This window comes from Necator americanus, chromosome I (genome assembly GCF_031761385.1).
Source record: "Necator americanus strain Aroian chromosome I, whole genome shotgun sequence".
NCBI classification, from domain to species: Eukaryota; Metazoa; Nematoda; class Chromadorea; order Rhabditida; family Ancylostomatidae; genus Necator; species Necator americanus.
This window is the reverse complement of record NC_087371.1, coordinates 21,533,382-21,555,721: the sequence shown is the minus strand read 5'-3', so window position 1 is coordinate 21,555,721 and position 22,340 is coordinate 21,533,382. Positions and strand designations below refer to the sequence as shown.

Genomic DNA, 22,340 nt, shown 5'->3' with positions numbered 1-22,340 from the left:
TAAGGTAAAAAGATCGTCATCTCGTCAGGATTCGATAAGCTGAAGGAAGCAAATGAAGACGAAAGGTTGAAGACGTCTGCTAGGCGTTTCCTTCCAAAGTAGTTTGTGGACCCTTGTGAAATGATACCTGGATAAGATATAATAACTACGAACGAATACTATTCAATACTGTTTGTCGATATTTACCTTTCATCCAAACCTTCGAAATCTAGAATAATTCATAAAAACTTTGTGTTCATTGGAACCACTTTCACTTTGGTTGTGTACAATGTAGTCAAGAACTACGTGCGCAATGAATCACTCGTACCGCTCGAGCACAGTTCAGATTTCAGCTGTAACTATGCTGCTATGAAGTTATATTTTTGCTTACACTGTAGCGTAGAAGAGTAAACGGTGCATTACAAATATAAGAATACAATATAGGAATATGAATATGAATATATAAGAATAGAATATATACGACAAGCTATGCTTTATAGAATCATTACACCTGAGGTCTTACAGCTATATCTCAGTTCAATTAGGAGATTAGAAGCAATCGTCAAGTTCCGCGTGGTTCAATTAGATTCTAATTGAATCAAGTGGAGCTGGACGATTGCGTTCAAATATTTCCAGAGAGATTTCCATTTCTATTTGTGCAGATACCGGGATCGTAGTACTGAAGAGGTGACTGGAGCTAGTAGTTAGTAGAAGCTGATAGTCGGAATTTAAACTGGAGAAATTAAAGGCAACGTTCGGAGGAGCTGTCGTTGTATTCTCTCCAGTAATAGACAGTGTTCGGGATGTAGTTTGAAAGTATGACAACAGAAGCACGCAAAATTCATTAAAGGCATCACCCCACGAATCTGAGGTGGTACGGATTTCAGGTGGAGTATTCGTATACGGGATGGGAGAGTACGGAGGGAGGGGTGATTCCGTCCATTTCTTCCTAATTGCCGTAAAAAAACGGATTGGAAGATACGGCTTCATTCGTTTTGGTGCACAATTTTGTACAAGAGGTTCGATTGGAGCGCGCTAGTCTTGTGCGGCGCCGCATCTTCCGGGCCGTTTTTTACGGCAATTAGCAAGAAATGGACGGAATCACCTCCCTCTCCGTAGTCTCCCATCCCGTATACGAATACTCCACCTGAAATCTGCACCACCTCAGATTCGTGGTATGCTGCCTTTAACAATATCACAAATATGAGAATCATAGGCCCCAGAAGTGCCTGAGGCTTCAATTTACTTAAAGGCCACGATTTTGACGTGGTGAGGGAATCCGCGCGTCAAAAGCTAGGGCTCTGGTTGTAGATTGTGGGATCCGGCGTGGTTCCCCTCATCCCCCTAATCGTAAAAACGGCATGGAAGACCCCGTTCCTCATTTCAATTGCAACGCGCCTCATCCACGGTAAACGGTAAAAGATTAGTTTGGTCTCCTTACCAGCTTATCAAGTAAAACTAAAGAATAGGCTGCTGGCGAGACCAGAGATTGTTCCACGGTGCGCGTTCTAATGTACTTCCTAGGAACTAAAGCTGTTCTCGCCTTGTTTTTCACGACGATTAGGGTGAGATGCGGAACCACCTAGCTTTTGTCGCGGATTTCATCACCACTTCACATTCATGGTCTGTCGCCCTTAACCAGACAACCCTTTGCGTTCATATGCTTGACTAAATGGAAGTGCGCGAGATGGATTGGTGGTGAAACTGTCCAATAAAGTAACTCTTCTAGTAAAAAAAAAAATCCGACTTGCTGATCTGGTTCGATCAGAATTATGTGTGTGAGGAATTGCATCGTAGGGTGAACTGAGGCCTATGCTGCTTACCATCCCGCTGACTCCAGGGGTAGCCATTGTTATTTCTTGTTTTCCCTGCAGTAGTTGCAGAGCATGTCCTGGACGCTATCTTCTGTTGAAGTGTGCCAAACATTAGAAATTCCTCCGAACGGTGCCTTTAAGGATTTCGGAAATAAAGCGACGATATTCTACTGCTGTCCGTTGCCGAAATGGGTAAGGTTCAAAACACGAAGATCTGACGTTGTTAGACGCTTGTTGTATTGTACACACATATTGCGAGGCACATTCTGACAGGATAGAGGACGCCCTTCCAGAAGCAGCCGTCAGTTACAATAATTTCTAACGTTGCATGCAAAATTCGATCCCATATTGTGGAGGTTTACTTCGCCTTCTTTTAATTCATGTTTTATGGCCAAAATTCCATAGCGGAATTTAGTGCTGACAAATGGGTAGCTACAAAATAAGACTTCTCAAGAAATCAACAGTCCACTTGAACGTGAGATTATCGAACAAACATTGGGTGCGTCAATGGCTGCTCGGCATCTTTTTTAACTCCTTCTTCACCAGTGTTTCTCACTCCGACTCACAACTCTCAGTTTTGCCGTATCCGTAGGTACCCTCGACAACCTGTTTTACCCACTTTTGTTGTCTCTCTTTTCCTTCTAAGAGGTTCGAAGAATGATTTTCTTCACCGCATTACCACAGAGAATGATTACAACTATGATTACCAACCTCTGAACACGTCGTATTCGAAGAGAAAGTTTCGTACAGATCCTTTGGGTCCATGATTCATTGAAAGTACAATGATTGGTAAGTTTGTATTGTGTCTGTTATTCATTTGAAAAACACGTGCGAAGCTGTGCCTCAGCCCGTGGTCTCAGAGGAGGCGGAGCGCTCGAATCTGAATTGAAAAGCAGACTGTCCCACCGTTTCGCGTGCGCGTTTGATTTGTTTGTTGGATGTCTCGGCAAACAGAACGAGATGATTCGATTATCTTTCACGTGAAAAACTGGCGTGTCACATCTTGTCTGTCATCGTTCTATTGCATTGAAAAATTTTCCTTCTCGTCAAAAGGTAACAGACGTAATTCAGATTATGTTGTGCTGTTCGTGTTTTCATTTAAGTACAAATCTAGTTATCTTTATATACCACTTTGGTGATGTGTATACAATGACCATTTCAATTCTTCTTTTACATAATTTTCTATTTCATTTCAAACATTTGAACTGCTTCACTTTTCCCATAATCAGGGCGAATAAAGTGATCTTCATTCGTTCGGCTGATGTGTTTTGATGCAGCGCCATTAACAAACCTGTTCTGTTTGATTTCCAATTCTTTTTCAATTCTGGACAGTGACAGAATCGTAGTGTTGAGACCTAGTGTTCCTTTTCTGACATAGCCATGTGTGTGTGTGTTTTTTTTTTTTGTAGATTTCTCTTCGCTGATTTCTTGAGAACTTCACCAATAGAGCTACCATGTGGTTTGTGCGTACACCAAAAATTTCAGTGTTGCTCCTGAGTCGTTTTGTACAATTACTTCATGAGGCCTTCTGCGAAAATTGTGCTTTAAGTGGAAGATTCGCTTTCTAGGCAATGCTTTACACTGTCCTATCTGTACTTAGGTAAGTCCTTTTGCGTAAATAACCATTCTTACGAAAATAGTGGTGGTTTATTTTAAACTTTGAGTTGATCTTTTTTGAAGGGGCTCGTTTTAATTAAATGTTCTTTTTTTGTTGTAATTTCAGCCAAATTTATTGCGATGGTCCTATTCTTAGGACTGTGCAGGACTCGTACATGTTTCCAGACTCGAAGCATTTCGTTGACATGTCGCTGAAGTTTGATCCGAGTGAGTGAATCTCCCGTGCTTTGCATCTCTGCTTTTTATGCATGTTCCAAGATATGATGCATATGCTAAGTTTGTTGGTGATAAGATCTGCTCAGAAATAGGATGGCTTATTCCGTTCGGTGACCTTTCCATTCTCTGTTTCTTATTTATTTGCTTTTTTTTCGCTGGCTCTCTTACACGTCAGCGCTTCTCGTCTTTACGCTTGACAACTGTTCTCCTGAACATGTTGTCTGGCGATCATGTGGAAGGATCATGGGTCCCACAAACATAGGGATGTGGTAAAAATTGCGCCAAGCTTTTTGTGAACTCGTGAAATGTTTACGATGCTTTACTTGTGTGCACAATATTATAACGGTGTATTCTTTCGCTGAAATCCTTTCCCATTGTGGATTCTCGGTTCTCGGAAGATAAGGAAGCAGTTGAGTTCTGAGTTACTTATTAATCATATTTCTATTCAAGAAAGGCATTTCTATGTTTTTATGTCGAACGGACATTGTAATTACTAGTCCGAATCCCTATTCAAAAAGCCATCTTTGGAATTTTGTCGAACTGAGATATTTTATCATATGCTTCTGTATTTTAATGAAAACATAAGATGCTCAAGAAGAATTCTATTCCTTTCCTAACACTTAGAGGTTTGCTTCATTTTTCATCTTTTGGTTCTCTTCAATGATCTCTAGCTCCTGGAGCAATTCTTTGCCACTTTTGCGTTGACTGTTAATCGGCTTCACTGATCGCCCCTTGTATATGACAATGCAGCCAACCTATTTTCAGCATTTAACACAGTCTCCGCGACCCTTTTCATTAAAATAACTTGCACTCTTAGTGTATGAATCAAAGTTGTGGATATCCAATCATATTATTTAGTCTCGTTCAAGTCAATATATGTTTGTGGGCGTACCGTTTTTTTGATTCACTTGTTCGAAAAAACTGAGATTCTTCTTCCTTGTAATACAAAGTGGTTACAAAGGATTAATTGTATTTTTTATCGAGGGTATTCTATGTAATCCCCTGATAAGGGTCTCATCTAAAGTCCGATTGTAGCGCATCACAAACAATGACTTCGAGACCGTCAAACATATTTTGAATTATGAAAAAAAGGGACTCAGCCTCAAGTTTACGTTTCCAACTACTCGGTGCCTGTAATTATATAATCACTACGTTTCTGACTCGTGCAACCAACATCAAGGCTTTCCTTGTTTTTCCAAAAAACGTGGTCTGCTGTTTTTATCGTTCTTGTTGTAATTATAGTTTTTGTTGTATTTGTTTAGCGTTAGTTGGTGGAGTAAGAAATGTTCTGAATATATCATTACAGGTATTGAGTAGTTGGAACCGTAAGTCTATGCTTGAGTCCTTTCTCCATAATTCAAAATATGGTTGATTGTGTCTTGCAGTTGTTGTTTGTGCTGCGGCACACTCAAATATTAAATTAGAACCATATCAGGGATTATAGAAGAATCCTTAAGGTAAATATAAGGTTATTTGTTTATTATTATTTTCACTTATTATTCTCAAAAGGTTTGAATTTGAGAAACAGCACATCATAGGATCTCCACGACTGAGCCCTCATTTAATCAAAATGGCTGTGTCGAAACACAACTGCGAAACGTTCTATGAACCATAAAGTCGTAATCGCCTTTTCATTTCTATGCGTTCAAACGTTACACTGCTTTCGCAAAAACGTCGAGAAACTCTTCTTTAGGAAAGATAGCTTTCACACTCGGTTAACGGTGATGCCAGTTATAGATTAACTTTGACACCAACTCGCACTTGATTGTTGAGATCGCACAAATCGATTGATTGAGACAAACAGTCACGTTTCACAATTTTCGGTTGACATTACCACTATATAATTTTTTGTTCTCCCACTATTGATTGATTATGATAGCGTTTGGATTTCTTGGTCCTTCGCGTCCATCAGAATCAACCCGTGCATCAAAATTTAAGTAAAGCTTTTCTTTTAAGAATTTGGAATTTTAGCTTTTCGCCTAATGTATTGATGGGAAAACGTAGTTAACGTGTTTTTGATACCCAATTTTTGTTTCGGCTGCATCTAGGAATTTTTAAAATGATGCAGAAAGTACCCTCGTAAATCCGGATCGATTTGTGGCGATCCTGAGATGTTTTGTGGGAGGTTCTTGACTCTGACCTTCTTACCACAACAGATGTAGTACATCGGTTTCGTTTTTTTTATGACTGATATATATAATATTATGTTTATATATATATATATATATATATATATATATATACTCGGAACAGTTCGCACTCCTTAGCTTGAACTTTATTTTGCTTTTATGAACTAAGTAGTGTTATTTTGACAGCAACACTTCCTGTTTTTTGAACACACGACTGACTAACCGAAGTTGAGCAAACCAAACGGTGATTTTGAAAAGTTGTTTCGTAGCAAAAGTTACAAACAATATAAACGTAAAATACGCTTTGTAAGTATAAATGAGAAACCACAAGATGTTATCAGACAAAGCACTTTTGTTTACTGTCCAAAATTATGCAAGATGCATAATGCTACTAACCGTTCAGTGTCTTCTTTCTGGAAAACAAAAACAATAGATATCTCATTGTTTTTTGTTCTTTTTTTTTTTGAAAGATTGAGACGCGTTTGTTTTGTATAGGCGAAAAAATTTTTTTGAGCGGGTTCAACGCAGTCTGCAAGAGGATCAGTTGCGACTGCACGGTCGAACCGCCCAAGAGGCAACTGATCCCTATTTCTTTGCTGTCGAAAAATTGGTTCTAAACTAGTCCGTAAGGGTAATAATGCTGACTTGATACATTGCTTCGACAAGTCACTTTCTAGGCTACACATGTACTCGTAGACCCCAAACGACTCTAAGTTGAAGTCGAAAGCGTAGGCATATTCCAAGAGTATTGATGAACACCGTGCACTTTGTACAAGTTTTTACATATAATGGAAGGCGACTTGCTTTTCAACCGCTCGCAGGTCATTGCGAGCATATCATTCAAGCGTTGCAGAGGCAGTTCCAGACCGAAGGTAGAGTTTTTCATTGCTTCCGCAACGCATATTTCTACTGTAGACTCGCCGGAAGCACAACAAAACGTGTCACGACGATTTTGAGCTCTTCACCGAACTGTGGTGTTACATCTGATGTGAAACATCACGTTAAGAGCCTGCGTATTTCCACGCACTCAGGGTATTATCGCTTTTGTTTGACACCGCGACTGGTGTTTTACGGAAACGTCCAGCACCTGTACAACATTGAGCTTGGATCCATCCAGACTTATAGTAGGCTCAAAACGACATGAAGCACAGTGCAGTTACCTAAGCGGCGCGGTGGAGATAGCGATTGGGATGGAAGTGGGGCCATCCCGAACTACAGTGAGGAATGCTACTCGCAAGGGCCCTCCTAGTTTCTAACCGCTACGCTCCGCCGCACCGCTTCGAGCGCACCCGCTTACGCAACTGCTCAACGCTTCATGACGTTTCGACCCTACTATTTTTTCTACACAGATTCCAACATGGTGAAAGTGGGAAACAATAACGAACACCTTTGTGTCTTGGATTTTCTAATTGTCATCGATTTCTACCATGATGACTATCTTAGCAACTTAGTGCAGTTGCATAGGCGATGCGGTGCCGCTACTGATGGTTGCACCTCAAAAACGGTTGTTTTTGAGGTGGGACCATCAGTAGCTTCGCTAGGACTGCAGTGATGAATCGAACTAGGGAGAATCTTACCTCGATCTCAACCGCATTTCTGTGAATGCAGCCGCTCATGCAACTGAAGCGTGATTCAGATCCTTTTGACTGCACTATGTAAGCGATAAACATCGCTAGGTGGAAGTGTACGCGTAATTGCTGCGTTCTTTTGGAACTGACTTCCGCTGTAGTTCACTTAACTGCCCTAACAGAACTATCCTAACATTTCAGTTATCACGTCTTCGGAGAACAACCAATGTCTGTGGTTCTTAGTCGTAAAGAGGGCACAATATGTCACGATAATGCCGCTTTTTAGGGGATTCATATACGCCGACGAGAAGAACGCAAGAATTTCGTGACATTATGAATCCATCAAGCAGGGTTGTTATAAAAAACTGATCACTGATTAAGTCGATCGCCTTTATTGGTCACTACTAACTAGATTTTATATCCCTTGCATCTCAGAGTTCATAAACGCCAGGAAAGCATTTCAAGTCGGTTTTTTTTGGGAATTTCTGGAATTTATCAAACACTCATTACGCAACTTTTGCTTAATGATCTCTATAAGTGGGATCGACGAGGGTCCCAGCGATTTGGTGGGTCCCGCGAATTCCTTCCTCTCACAGTTCTCGTTTATGTCCTTCTTTGGAAAACCGCGGTTCCACTTTCTGAGAGAGACGAATGTATACTGTAGTCGAGTTGTCTATGAGGCCAACCAGTTGATATCCTTATTTGTTTTGGTTACATCTTTCCAGTAAGTCCCTCAGCTGCATTGTTTACGTCTCTAAATCTGTATGAAAGAGTATTACATAGAGGTATCTAGAAAAAAACCTGCATGCAAATTTGTTCCTATCCGAAAACAATTTTCAGAGGAGGAACAAAATTGTTATTCTCGTGCAAGACTGAATATATTCATAATTACCGTATGTTCAATCTTCATGGATAGGTGGCAAGAACGTTTCTGGCTTAGGTACTACACTGATTATAGAAAGAAATAGCAACTTTCACACCCTTGGAAATAGTTCACTTTTCTGTAATACTGGAAAACAATCTGAATTTTTGTATCTAAAGTGGTCCGAGGTGACCAAGCTACGTTAAATTTTCTGCTATCCTAACCCGACTTTGATTTAAAAGGTAAAAAATAGTCGATAAGTAGTCGAGGCTGGATATGAATCATAAAGTAGACAGATTCAGTTACTGGAAGCTGTAGTGCTGAATGCGACATTGACAGCTGCTTCAGTGTTGTTTCATATGCTGCATGTAGCTTAAAGACATCACCCCACGGATCTGGGGTGGTACGGGTTTCAGGCGGGTAATGCCTATGCATGGTCGTAGATTGTGCCGATCTCCCTGGATCTATGTAAACGGACAACCCCGGAACACTGTTTCTTACGACGTCCTATATTGCAGCAAGCCATCCTTGCCCCCCGCCTGCGATTCGTCTGAAACCCATTCGGACGAATCGCAGGCCTGGACGGAGTCTTAGGGTTGCGCATTGCAACAGAAGTCGTCGTAAGAAACAGCGTTCCGGGGTTGTCCGTTCACATTGATACAGATGAACGGAATCACCCTCTTCTCCACAATCTAGGACTCCGTATAGGCATTACCCGCCTGGAACCTGTACCAGCCCAGATTCGTGGGGTGATGCCTTTAAATGTAACAGTTATAGCTGTGACGCCAGAGCGAAATCGATTATCGGAATCGATTTTTACGTGGATTTGAATTGCTAATTGAGAATTGCTCTGGTGTAAGGTGATAGCCACATTTGTAATCTGCTTGTGAAAATTTCTCACTTCCTTCCCGGATCTAACAGATTTCTACTGCGTTTGCTATTGAGGTGAGCATAAATTAGAGAAATGGTTATAATCGATGAATAGACGGATGCTTCTAGACATAGGGTAGCTCATATTAGCCACCAATCTGTAAACATGCGAACTTTTGTCGGAATTAGTTGGCCCGCTAAGATTTTTATAAAGAACATTCAAAAATGCAGACATACGGACTTCTCTTCTTTCAATTTTATTTGAAAGAGTAAACTTAATTCCCACGATTTTCCAGTAAGAGGTGGCTGTAGATTTCAACAGTGACAAGTTTCGATGATGGAGTTGCTGATTTGGTCCTCATCAGTCACGTTTCTCGGCAACAAGAATATTTCTCAGTCTGTCGAAAATGAACCGCGATAAGGTGCTTTTCCAATACTTGCTTCCTCACTGCTTCGACTTTGGAAAAATATCAGAACTTCTTTTTATCCGAAATGCGATGTAAGTTTGTAAGATGTAAGTTTTGCCGAAAAGAATATCAACAGTTTTTTTCTTTCTGTAAAAGGAGCGGAACTGGGAGCGGAACTGAAATGTAGCACACCTACACAGGACATTTTTAAAATAAGATTGTTTTGACGTTACGGACCTTTCATCAGAATGATTTTTTTTTTATGAAACAATAAACATCTAGCCACGATGTCGTATTGCTTAGTATTTTTTTTCTCAAAAGTTTTCCTACACAACCACTTCCCTATTTTATTACCCGTTCATCTTTCTTATATCACTTTTAATTTAACTTTATCATCATTCATTGTTTTTAATGTATTTATTACTACTTTTGTTGTCATTGGGGCGGGTGTGACGCAGTCGGTTAGAGGTCCGTTGAAGCCACATGGTCAAGGGTTCGAAACCGTCCTAGTGCAAACCCATAAATTGGTACCAGACTTGTCTGGCAGGATAAAAACACTGACTTGATCATCGGTTGGTCCCCGCGAGTATGTGCCGTTTCAAAACCTCAACGATTACGAATTGCGGTAAAACGCGTTGGCGCATCCCAAGTGGACTGATACGCCAGTGATTTTTTCATTACTTTTTTGTCATTGTTATACTATTATTATATTTTAGTCGCGACATTGCGAAATTTTGACGAACTGGGGGAGAAAGCGAACGACATTGCTGTACTCAGAGAGTTTGTGAACTCTCACTTCAATCCCCCTGGAACAGAACTAGTGGAATGGTTCCCTCGCGATTGGGTCGATTTCCCTTCCACATTTTTAAGCATACATGATTATCATCATCGACGCTGGGCGCTCCATCTGCATCGTATTTGGAGAGATCTGTGTAGACGGGTTCGTTCTTGCTCTATCTATACCGCAAATCGTTCATAAGTCTTCTACTTTAATTTATTCAAGGTACGGGATGATGTTCGTAGACATCAAGACCACTATTCACTTCTGTATGTGCCTCACCCATTCATCATTCCCGGAGGGAGATTTAGAGAATTCTATTACTGGTTGGTTTTGATGTGTTCAGCCTAATGTTTTGTGGCTACTTTTTCCTACCTGAGTGTTTTTTTTCATCGAACTTACGATTAATTTGTTTTTTTGTCAAAGGTAAGGCTAAATTGGAGATGCCGGCGTAACATGTCTAAACCGAAAATCTCGGTTGAAAATCTCCATAGATGCTCTTTTAAACCAATTCTGTTCAAGTGATTGACACTATTACACAGAAGCAACATTTACTGTAGCTCCACCAGCTTGTAACCAGCTGGGAAAGTTTTCAGTCTGTTGGTAAACCATCCTTATCCTGTTTCGCAAATAGCCGGCAAACTTGTGTTTTGTTCAGGGAACCAGCCTGTTATGAGTTTTCCTTGCTTTTGTTCTTTCTTGAAGAATAACTTCTTTACGGAAATGGTTTCCTGAAGATCCCAAGATACTCAAAGGCGATTTTAAATGTTTAGACTGCAAAGACTAACGAACATTTTTTATATGTGCATAGTTTTGTCTCCCAAGCGATCTCTGATGGAAATATAGGTTCTGGGAAATTGTTTTGTTTCCTTCGAGCTCCGTTAAGCTGGTGATTTCCGACATTTTTTTTTCGGAATTAGTGTACAAAAAACTGAGATGATGATGATTAAGCATTCATACTTCTTACTGCTTCAGAAAGTGGGCTATCAGGAAACAAATCCATTTCCGCGCTTTCAGGAGACAAATTCATTTCAAGCTATTCTTGTAGTAAGAGCTCACAGGTCCTTGTAGTTGTCACCTTAAATCGAAATTCTAGCTTTTGTTTGAATTTTATGATCTCCACATTATTATTTAGGAAGTATTTCGTTTATTTCGAAATGCCTAAAATCATGTTGTGCGCAATGGTTTCGACTTTTTTTACTCCTGCCAGTTTTAAAAGACAAGGTCATTGTCAATCTATTTCGATTATTCTAGGGATTCGTTCTGGATTCTAAAAGGTCTCATCTTTTCCGAAATGCACGAAACAGCCAGAGGAATAATTAAAAATCTGGCATATATGGTCGACAAGTAAGATCATTCGCTATTTCACTTTTATTTTTCTTTCCTTTGAGCAAAGTCTCGACAGAGATACGCTGGTGATGGCCTGAATGACCGCGACGTGCGCGCTGCAACTCTTTAGTTCCTCCCGTTTGACGCAAGCTCCCTTCAACCGTGTCCAATGTTTTCGCAATTTGCGGTTGTCCGGGCCACCACAGGCACCCTGCTGCCTATAGTAGCATACTTTAGTCATGGTTTTGTGCCAAATGGTGGTCGTGTGTACTATCTTACACGTTCACAGCCACCACTCCTCATACCGATGGTTTACGACTATTTTCTGGGTACTGGTGACTTGGAGTTTGTGATGGTTAGCTGTTTTTGTTTTTAAATTCGTAATCTGATGTTTTGTGTTCGTCAAGACTTGCCTGATATCATCTATGTGCAGAGCACAAATCTTCATAGAGGTGTATATGTGTATGTTCCGTATGCGAATATAAGTAAACGGAACAAAGATCCGTCTTCATCTTTGTTAGACGTACTCTTCCCAAGTGGAAGCAATGAAACCTTGCAACCTGCGGTTCTGGTGTGTAGTGGTCACGAATATAATTGACGATTTGCTCGAAATACCTATTTCTTTCTTCCTTATACTTAATGATGCGTAAGTTATAGAAGTACGCGGATATTTCAATCACTGGTATGGCAACTGTTTCGAGGCAAAATATTTAGTCTGTAATAAGCGGCTTAGCAAGACCGTAGTGGTTAAACGGCGCAGTAAGCATAGATGCGATAGTGGGAGCCGGTGCTCTGACCCCCTTCACTTTTGAACGGTTGGGGAAGGGACCTCCTTCACTTTTAAACGGCTGGCGAAATTACCCCCTTCACTTGAGCTGCACCCCATGAGCTAACCCCCTTCACCTAAGAAGGGTCCGGCTTCTCCCTATCGCACCTATGGCAGTAAGCTCTTCTTACTCTTTTCTAAGTTTGTACCGTGAAAAATGAGTAAGTTGGTATTTTTAGGCTTATCTTGGTGATTATAGCTGGTCATAGCCGGCGTAACCAGCTGTTACTATGCAGTTAGAGCAGATGAGTGGCCAGGATGTTCTTATTTTCAACATAGTGCCTGTAGCTCAGAGAAAGAAAAGTAAAAACTTAAGCATGCGCATGGGAACAAAACACCTTTAGACACGATCTGCGTTTTGTATTTAATGGAGGTGTTGAAACTGCCGAAGTTGCTCAGAAGAATTCTATTTAGTATATAGGTATATAGAACATGGTTTACAGTAGTTTTTTGACATGACATGGTTTATTGTAGTTTTTCTCTTATGGAAAAGATTGAGAAGAAATGGGATTCTTCCTCAACCCTCAAGTATTGGTCGGTGTGTGATCAGTCTCCGAGGTCAAAATTTCCGTTTTTGAAGCGAGAAGAGCAACAGTGAGCACTGTTTTGAAGCACTGATCTTCCTTCGCACACAGCACCGATGTCAGCTGCAGCTGCCTTATCATCTCGGCTAAAGGTAGAAAACAAATGGTTCTCTTTTTATTCCCTTTTTTGTTCTCTTGACCTTCCATTCTAATGATCAAAGAAAACAAGAGTCAATAAAACAGCAAAAGTTGCAACACTACTCTCTTGTAGAGTAATAAACTCTGTATCAAACGGTATACAACACTTCGTTAAAACTTTTATTTCCATGTGCATTTTAAGTTGGAGAAAAGTCACAAGCTGTTCCTCAACTAAATGGAAGTGACTTGATTCTTGTACAGTTGATTTCCTGTACCTGCCACACTCATGCTTTTGCATCTCATTCTTTCTTTATTAATAAGCACTGCATGGGGACAGCTACTGGAGTCCTAACGCCTGCGCCTCTATAAAAATCAATTTTGTACCCTTGAACTAACGATAGAATCAGTGAAGTATTGAAGTGAAATTAGCCATCTAACATTCTAGTTATATAACCTAACGTTTGCGTAACTAACCTGCTCCGAGCGACAGTCGGATTCTTAGGCGTCGCAGTGTCTCTCGAAACTCACAATTGAAAGTCGCAGTTAAACATTTTTGCTTGTGATGACAAAAAGAGAACAAACACATTCAAATGACTAAAAAGTTCTGTACGGCTATGCTTCACGTAACCGTCTCCGTCACATTACGCCGGAAACCGAATTTTTTAATTGCGGGTAACGGCCTTAGTTCCTTCGAGGTGCATCAGAACATGCCGCCGCATCCACGAGTGAACGGACAAAAATCAGTGGGGTCTCCTCAGCAGTCTATTGGAATAAAACTAATGAATAGGTTGCTGAGAGAGCCGGAGCGTGTACAAACGTGGCGCGGTCTAACGAATCTCATAGAAGGTTTTTCGGTTCTCGCGTCGTTTTTGAGGACTGGGAGAAATTGAGTGTGGCCGCCCCTCATAATCGTAAGTTAAAACTCTATGTTGTTCCGCAGTGATCCCAGCATCATCAGTTTCGTGATATGCTGCTTTTAAAAGGACTTTTGAAAGCGTTTTCAAGATTTGAAACTTTTAGTGAATCCCAGATTTTTAATTTGTAGATAGGGTCAATTTTGGAATGTTGCGGTTTGCACCATTCTAGCACTTTTTTTACACTTGCGTAAACAATATAAGGTATACATCAAGTATAAATCATAGGTATATGAGATGATAGATGGTATGCCATCAGAAATTTTTTTTGCACTGTTTTTGCACTGCCTGAACTCCCTACCTAAACTAATTACGTGGACCACCATCCTGTTCCTTCATGATGTGTTCAGTCTGTTTGCAGCCACTTAGGTTTGTGGTCCTGCTTCGTTTATCACCAAAATTGGTCCTTGAAATAGCTGAATTTTCGGGAGGATATTTAACCCTAGACTTTACAGGAAGTTTTACCGACTCTTGAGAAGGAGTATTTATTTTGGATCAACAAAAGGTCACGAATGTTTCTTGGTGACGATGGCAAAGAAAAGTTCCCGTACTATCAGTATAGAGCAACGCTACACATGCCACGTCCGGAATCATATCGCGAGGACTATGAACTCGTCCATCATTTGAAAAACCATGGTTGGTTTTTCGAATTATTATTTATTGCCGTTTTCGCCGAATATTCTTTAATGGTCTTCTCCTTTGTCATTACGATTTACAATACAATTTTTACTGATACTCTAATAAATGCTTTGACATCTACATGATTGTGATGTGTAACGTTTTGTGTTATAGCTAAGTTCTTTTTTTAAACCGCTTCCGACATTGCTTCAAAGTCAAGAAATTCCCCTTGCTCAAATGTGTTATCTCAAAACTTTCTAATTTGTTCAATTTGATTGCTCAGAGGACCGAATACGCATGTGGTCAGAAATAGCTTCCGCGGCTGAAACAGGATGGGATTTCTCGACGAGATGGTTCGCTCAAGTGGGAGAAGGGAAGCATAATATGAAAAGCATAAGGTACATTTGTGTTGTTTTGTGTTTTTGTTTTTTTTTTGCCAATACGTAAATGTGAGCATGAAATTCAACGAACTACTTGTCATGCAGTGGGTTCATCCTTCTCCGAAGCAATCAAGTTGCACATAATTGCACAACTTTGACATTTAGGACCTGGAGCATAGTGCCTGTCGATTTGAATGCTTTCATGTGTGTAAACGCACGAATTCTGGCAAGTCTTTTCGAAATTAGAGGTGCAGTTGACCGTTTCAGAGTTCTTTTTCCTTTTTTCTTCATTTTGTGTGGTATTCTTGTTCTAGGCGATTTCAAAAAGGTTGCATTTTATCAGCAGCGCTATGAATGGGCAAAACGTGAAATGAAGGAGATTCACTGGAATGAGACTGATGGGATTTGGTACGACTACGACCTGGAACGAAAGGTTCTCCTTTTTCGCCTTTTTCTGGCCTAGTTGGACTTCTTTAATGTACATTTTTAGTCGTTCATACAAGAGAGTTCTTAGTTATTTGTGAATAAGATGGCAGAATTGCAGACTCATTCTAACACTTACTATGTTTCGAACGCTGTACCACTATATGCCAAATGCTACGATGACGAAGATGATATTGTTCCCCGCAGAGTCCTTGAATACCTTAAGGTATCATGAATTGTCAGTTGCCGTTTACGGTTGGGTCAAAATGACTTGAAGGCTGGTCAAAATGACTCCAAGGCAGTTGGCAGGAGGCAGCGGTCGAAGTGATACGATGAAGCTATCGGTTGCTGCCGAAACCGGACTTAACTCCTCTCTGCTTACACAGCTGCTCTGAACTTCAGGTTGTTTTGACCCAGCTCTGTCATATCTATTAGAATTCTATCCTGAAACACGACCTTTGATCCAGTATATGCATCCGAAACTGCGTATCACTGGAATTTTGTTGGTATCGTTAGGAATGTTCTTTATGCAGCATGTCTTCTTTACTTATCCACTTCTTCAAAAACGCTTATTACATTTTGTCCAATGCAGTACGGGATGGATTGCATTTGATACCCGGTTTTTTCATTCATTATCTTGTGGGAAAAGCACCAGTATTGTGGTTTCTAAAGTAAGAGAAGGTAGCACGTAGACTACTTTCATAATCTATCATTTAGATTCATTTTCTACTTTTTAATTAACTAAGTTTAAGTTTGTTGTTTCATTGGTTTGGTGGGTGTAACGCACTCGGTAAGAGGTGCACGATCGATCGAAGGCTCGGATTCTCCCTGCTCACCAAGCCTTTCATCCCTCCGGGGTCGATAAATCGGTACCAAACTTTTCTGGGAGGATAAAAACACTGACTTGACACATCGGCTAGTCACTGCAATTCACTGTATAGGCCAGTTACACGTTCGTAAACCTCAAACGATTCTGAATTGAAGTGGACGTGGTGGCGAATCCCAAGTGGATTGATCAAAGCCAGACAGTTTATTCTTTATTCCATTTGTTTAGGCAGCAGGAGTTATGAATTTCACCAAAGGTTTGCCAACTTCACTTGCTATGGGTAGTGAGCAGCAGTGGGATAAGGAGAACGCTTGGCCGCCTATGATTCATATGGTTATTGAGGGTTTCCGTACCACGGGCGAGCCTGATTTAATGGAGGTTTGTTACTATCTTACTCGGATGGACTAGTAATTTGCAAAACATCGTTTACGCTGTAGATGCGTAAGCATTCTACGTTGCCGTTTCAGGTGGCTGAGAAAATGGCTACCTCATGGTTGACAGTGACCTACCAGTCCTTTATCCGAACTCATGCCATGTTTGAAAAATATAATGTGACTACACTCACCGAAGAAGCGGCTGCTGGCGGAGGCGGAGAATACGAAGTGCAGGTAAGCGGAAGCAAACACCTCTACCGAAGTCGTCAAGGGCTAACACATTGAGTTTGTTTCGTACGAAGTTCAGCAATGCTCTTGAAAATGTTGAAAATTTCTTTATATGTGTAGTAAATCCACATAATCACATCCTACCTGTTCTTTTCATTAAAAAGCATAGAGATCGATGAGCGAGTAGGAAACAATTCTTAAAGGTTACAAACAGCAGCAGTCCAGAAATCTCTGCTGCGTGCTTCCCAGATTTGTCATCCAGCGTCAGGTAAAGACAATACTTGCAAAAACGTCGCTATAATTTACGCACTCGAGGCTACACCGATCTGTCTCGGGGGCCATCATTAATCATATCCTAATATCAACTCATATTCTTTGCCGGCGTTATATTCACCACAATAAATGAAATCTTTCTTGAGCGGTTATTGTCTGGAAGATCTTTAATAATTTTTAGAGTTAAATATGCCTCTAAAAAGTCCCTAGTCATTTTGTGATCTATTCGGCCGTCATAATTCAATTTTTTCAGTGTTTAAGTGCTTAAAGGCATCACCCCACGAATTTGAGGTGGTACGGATTTCAGGTGGAGTATTCGTATACGGGATCGTAGTTTAAGGAGAAGGGGGTGATTCCGTCCATTTCTTCCTAATTGCCGTAAAAAGCGGCCCGGAAGATACTGCTTCGAGCGTTCCGCCGCGCTATTTCTACAACGAGTTCGATTGGAGCGCGCCAGCCGTGTGCACACGCCGCATCTTCCGGACCGTTTTTACATCAATTAGCAAGAAATGGACGGAATAACCCACCTCTCCATAACCTACGATCCCGTATACGAAAACTCCACCTGAAATCTGCACCACCTCAGATTGGTGGGGTGATGAGTTTAAAGACCATCAAATACATGTTCCATTCACGATTCTTCTGTGTTTTGGTCTCATACGGCTTTTCTGTTCCAAGAATTGGGAAATTCCAGTGTGTAAACAAATTCTCATCAAATGAAGAAATGATACATGTTATCATTAATCAATTTGTTTTTTTTTCTCGAAGGGATGGAAAGTATTTAGAACTAAACAAACTAAAATATGAGTGATTCTTTCTCACTTAAGCAGTGTATTCACTTAATTTCTGGTGGAATGTCACTCAGTTGTTTTAAAAACAAATACTCCTTCACAAAAAAAAACCATTATTTTTTCACTTATCCAATTTTTTCTCCTGATGGATGACTAACTGCTCACTGTTCTCATCGCCCGCTTCACCAGACTCTGTTTGCTTTGATAAATAATTTAACTAACTGAATTTTCGTCTTAGAGTGTTGTAGCTGAAGAACTCTTTCCTTGTTAACCTTTATCACATAGTAAACCATCATCCGCAAATTTACGTTGTCAGCCTGTCCTTTGTGACTTGCTCGGCTTTGCAAGGATTTTAAGCAGAGTAGGATCGTCCGGGGAAGTGCGCGAAGTGTCATCAAACTTGGCTTGGGGGATGTAGTCATGAGAGTTTCTCTCTTAACTCAGCGTATAGATCCAATAGGTTCGTTCTTGAAGTAGTTGTGGCTTTTGGATTTTCTTGCGTATTTTGTTTTGTGAGACATCTTTTTAGTACGAGGATCTAACTGATAGTTCATTTTAGTTCTCCAAATTACAATAACACAGCGTAGTGGGAGCTCGAGTATCACATCTTCTTCGAAATAATGGTCACTACTTGCACCTTAGCTTCAATAGGTCCACTCATTTTCGTTTACCTGTATTTAAACAAAATTTCAGAATCCTTCAAATGGGATACTGAGATACGTGAAAGTTGTAAAAAGTTGAAAGGATAGAGATGACCTGAGCTCTGAATCTCGTAAAAGCTTCTGTCCTCATCTCGAATAAAACGCTCACGTCTTGCGATTGAGTACCTCCATGAAATTTCATGAAACGGCATGTTTTTATAATCGGCAGTCTCTCTCTAAGCGCCAGCAAATGGTAATTGACTGTTTTCTTGTTGTTCATTGTTCGGTTTGCATTTTGACGTTGATCAGTGACTCGCTTCCTGGTATTCTTTAGTTTGAAAAATTAAGAAGACTAAATAGCAACACGCAGAATTGTTACCTGGTTCTCCAAAATCGTCTTTCGTTGTGATCTGGGTGCTTCAATTAAGTGGAAAAGATAATGGCTAGACAACCCCTAAAAATCAGTAGCTACATCTCTTTGCTGGAGAAAGACTCTGCTTGACGACATGCGACCTTCATTTAAAACCACGCGTATCATTATGTGTAGACCAGACACACCCTTCTTGCATTCCCTCGTGAATTAATCGAATTTCCGATAATATGAAATTAAAGTTCACGCATGTTGTTCGAAATGTGTGAAACAGCAATGTTAGGTTGAACAATAAATTTGTTGTGTGAGGTGTCCCACATTGTACATTTTTGTTTTAACTGAGACCCTTACAGTTAAGAACGAATTAAGAGTTCTTTTTTTCCAACAGACAAGTGGGTAGTATCAAATCGGTGAAATATGTGCAGGTGGACCTATTTTATACTAGTCAACATAGTTGGTAGATTTGGCGCTGATGTTTCCCTGACTATGATCTTCGAGGTGCATCCGCTTTGCGTCTCCGGTTCAGCGTGTGGAGAACACTCTCTAGCATCATCGGAGATTCGCTCAAATTCTCATAACTTTCATAACTCAAATTCCTGGCTAGGATATTTTGAAGGCGGCGTTCTCTTACCATCATCGTCAACGCATTCACAACTACTTAGTGTTCGCGACATATTTTCCAAGAGTGGCAACAAAACGCGAAACACCATGTGCAAATCCAAAAACGGATGGTTCAAAAACAGCAGGCTGAATTGTTCACTCGAAGAAACACTCTCATCACTTGTACGGATGCAATAAGTTGCTTCTTCACGTAAACTGATCAATCTGGAATTCCTGATTTATCTGGTCTGCGAGGCTGGAAAGGTTTTTTTTTGCGTTTTTGCTACGGTATCTGCAAATCTCCTTAACACTAACTACCATCGTAGAAAAGCGAATATCGAGATTTTTATTAGATTTCTAATTTTTTGTCTTAGAAAGCCGTGATAATCGACAATGACAATGACACGACAGGATCAATTATAACAATTTTGGTAGTGAAAATAGCGAGTTTCTGCACTGCTAGTAGGCTGTTTGTTTTCTTTTTGTCGCACTATGGCATGACATCACTTATGTGGCATTCTATTGACTCGACGAATTCCACTGAGGTGACGTTTTTGACAGATTCAAAATCTGATGGGCTTAAGCACGAATGCATTAAACATATTTCTTGGGAATTTATGGAAATAACAGAACAATGGAGGATTTTTTTAAAATTCACACATAAATTTCGTTTTTTTAGTTTCGTAGTTTCTGGACATTTTTCGAACAGTAAGAAACATTTTTTCAGTGGAATGAACTCTATGATGTGCGGGAAAGTTCCGGTTTTTACCTCACTTATCTTGAAATGTGGACTTTGTTCATCCTCACACTTCCCTCTTCTTCCTGTCGCTGAAGTTCTCCTTTTAAATCTTCGGGTTGTTAACAGTAGGGAAGCTTTCATTGAACTCACAGTTTGGTTTCACCAAGCACCTGAATGCAGGATTAGTGCGAAGCTCTGTAGTGTTGACAAAAAAAGCTTCATTGTGCATTACGCAGTTCATTTGACATGAATGTGTAGGTCGGGTCGTTCAGAGGTCACGAATCTGTGAACGTTGCAAAATTCTACAGAATCCTTGTACAAACGAGCAAAAGAAAGAGAAAGAGAGATTCAGATCGCACATCGATGTCGATATGCAGTACAGTACACATTAGACCCTATTTCATTTGTGAAAGGTTGATTGTTGGGCAAAATTTCTTATGTTCATCTTTTTTCTAACCTATTAGTGGTTGAAATTCGTGTATGAAATGTGCGTGTTTTGTGTATCATTTTGAGATGGAATTGTGTCCGTCATTTAAAAAATAGGCCGATTTTAAAAATCTATGTGAAAACTTCAACTTTTTATTTAAATTCGAACGCATTAAATGATTTCGCGTTATCTTAGACGTTTTGGGTGATCCACAATACATATGATTTATATTTTTTGTTTCTACGGAGCAACTATAGTGATATTGCATTCATACTCAGTATAGTAGGGGAAATCTCTCCAGAAAAATAGCGTCCTGGAGGTGGTACAGAAGCGAGTGTCAGATGGCTGTGTGAGCTCAAAGTTAGAGAAATATCATCGCAAAGAGCATTGGAATTCTTTACAATGGAACTAAACAACTGAATTGAACAATTTCCGATTAAAATGTATTATTTCTACTATCTCACTCGCTACCCTTAATTTGTTGTGAATTTGTTTACTCGATATTTTTTAGACTGGATTCGGATGGACGAACGGTGTTATCCTCGATTTACTCGACAAATATGGCGACAAGATGAAGAGCTCGTCACAATTGTCCCCTATCGTTTTAGTTACAGTTTTCGTTTTGTGGCATTTTGGATAGGAAGTGGTTTCTCAAAAGTTTTAAGTCGTCGTTTTTCTTGCCTTTGTGGCCTCTAGTTTGCTGTCGCTTGGTGGGTGTCTTTGGTGTTATTACGTAGCGGGGTGGTGGTAGGTAGCTGTGCGTAGCAAGCACGTGATGTTTCTCTGTTTTTGTCGTTAGTGTGCCTCCTGCGCAACGGAATGTCGCGGCGAGCTCCAGCATCGCCCGTTCACTATTGCTGACGATGATTCATTTCTTGTTGTGCCGATGCCAGTGGGTGCTTACGATTCTCATTCTGATTTTATGTCGCACTATAATTCTAAATTCGGACCGTAAGCTGGCTATTGCCAAAGTTTTTTTTTGTCGTTTGTTAGCTCAAAGCTTCATCACAACTCCAAAACATTCACTTTTTACGACCAAGCGAACTTCACGGGGGTACTACGCGCTACGCTTGTTTTGAGCCCTCGTATTTCCCATCAATACTAATGAACTGCGACTGAAACAAGCACAACAAGCACCAGAAACTAGATAATCGTCCTCACTCTAGTCACAATTGTATTTATTCGGGTAGTTATTGCGATGCTCACCAAGTGACAAGCCGGCGAATTTTGTGGTCTACGATATCTTATACGTCTAGAATCTATTGGTCGGGTTCTATCTACATATTTCGAGTTAGAAGATATCTTTTTTAATGTATGAGCTCAGTTTGTACATAAGATTTTCTTTTGTTGATAGATTCGTGCCTTTTGGGGCGTTTGTTTCATTTAGTGGCATTAATATTTCATTGGAATTCATCACTGTGTTCAGATGGCATTAGCTATGAATTTTTTGTTCGTAGTGTGTCAATATCAAGCTGGTGCGGGTTTTGAGAAATGGTATGGTATCAGTCAGTTCTATTTCGATGTTTCTGGCTTCGTTATAGATGCTAACACTACAATGACGTCAATTTGGGGCAAGAAATTATGAGAGACATGAATATTCGGCATTGTTAACTTCTCATTAATATTTTTTTATGACTGGGCGTAAGCAGCGCTTTCAGGAAGTCCCAACTATCCTTTAT

General features: G+C 40.3%; 1 protein-coding gene across 2 annotated transcripts; it reads left to right on the top strand.

Moving 5' to 3' along the window:
• Nucleotides 1–1,865: 1,865 nt before the first annotated feature.
• RB195_006440 (uncharacterized protein) lies at nt 1,866–21,301 on the top strand (the record flags this gene model as incomplete). 2 transcript variants are annotated; one of them, XM_064179516.1, is made up of 15 exons in its annotated part: nt 1,866–1,985; nt 3,362–3,393; nt 3,517–3,617; nt 10,179–10,402; nt 10,466–10,566; nt 11,495–11,587; nt 11,807–11,924; nt 14,427–14,607; nt 14,873–14,987; nt 15,135–15,217; nt 15,284–15,402; nt 15,514–15,618; nt 16,447–16,596; nt 16,686–16,826; nt 21,173–21,301. In XM_064179516.1, the coding sequence occupies 15 exons, from the start codon at nt 1,866–1,868 to the stop codon at nt 21,299–21,301; spliced, it is 1,812 nt and encodes a 603-aa protein (XP_064036464.1). The 2 variants fall into 2 exon arrangements, with proteins under 2 accessions (XP_064036464.1, XP_064036465.1); XM_064179517.1 differs by lacking the exon at nt 1,866–1,985 and having other exon boundaries at nt 3,365–3,393.
• Nucleotides 21,302–22,340: the final 1,039 nt, after the last annotated feature.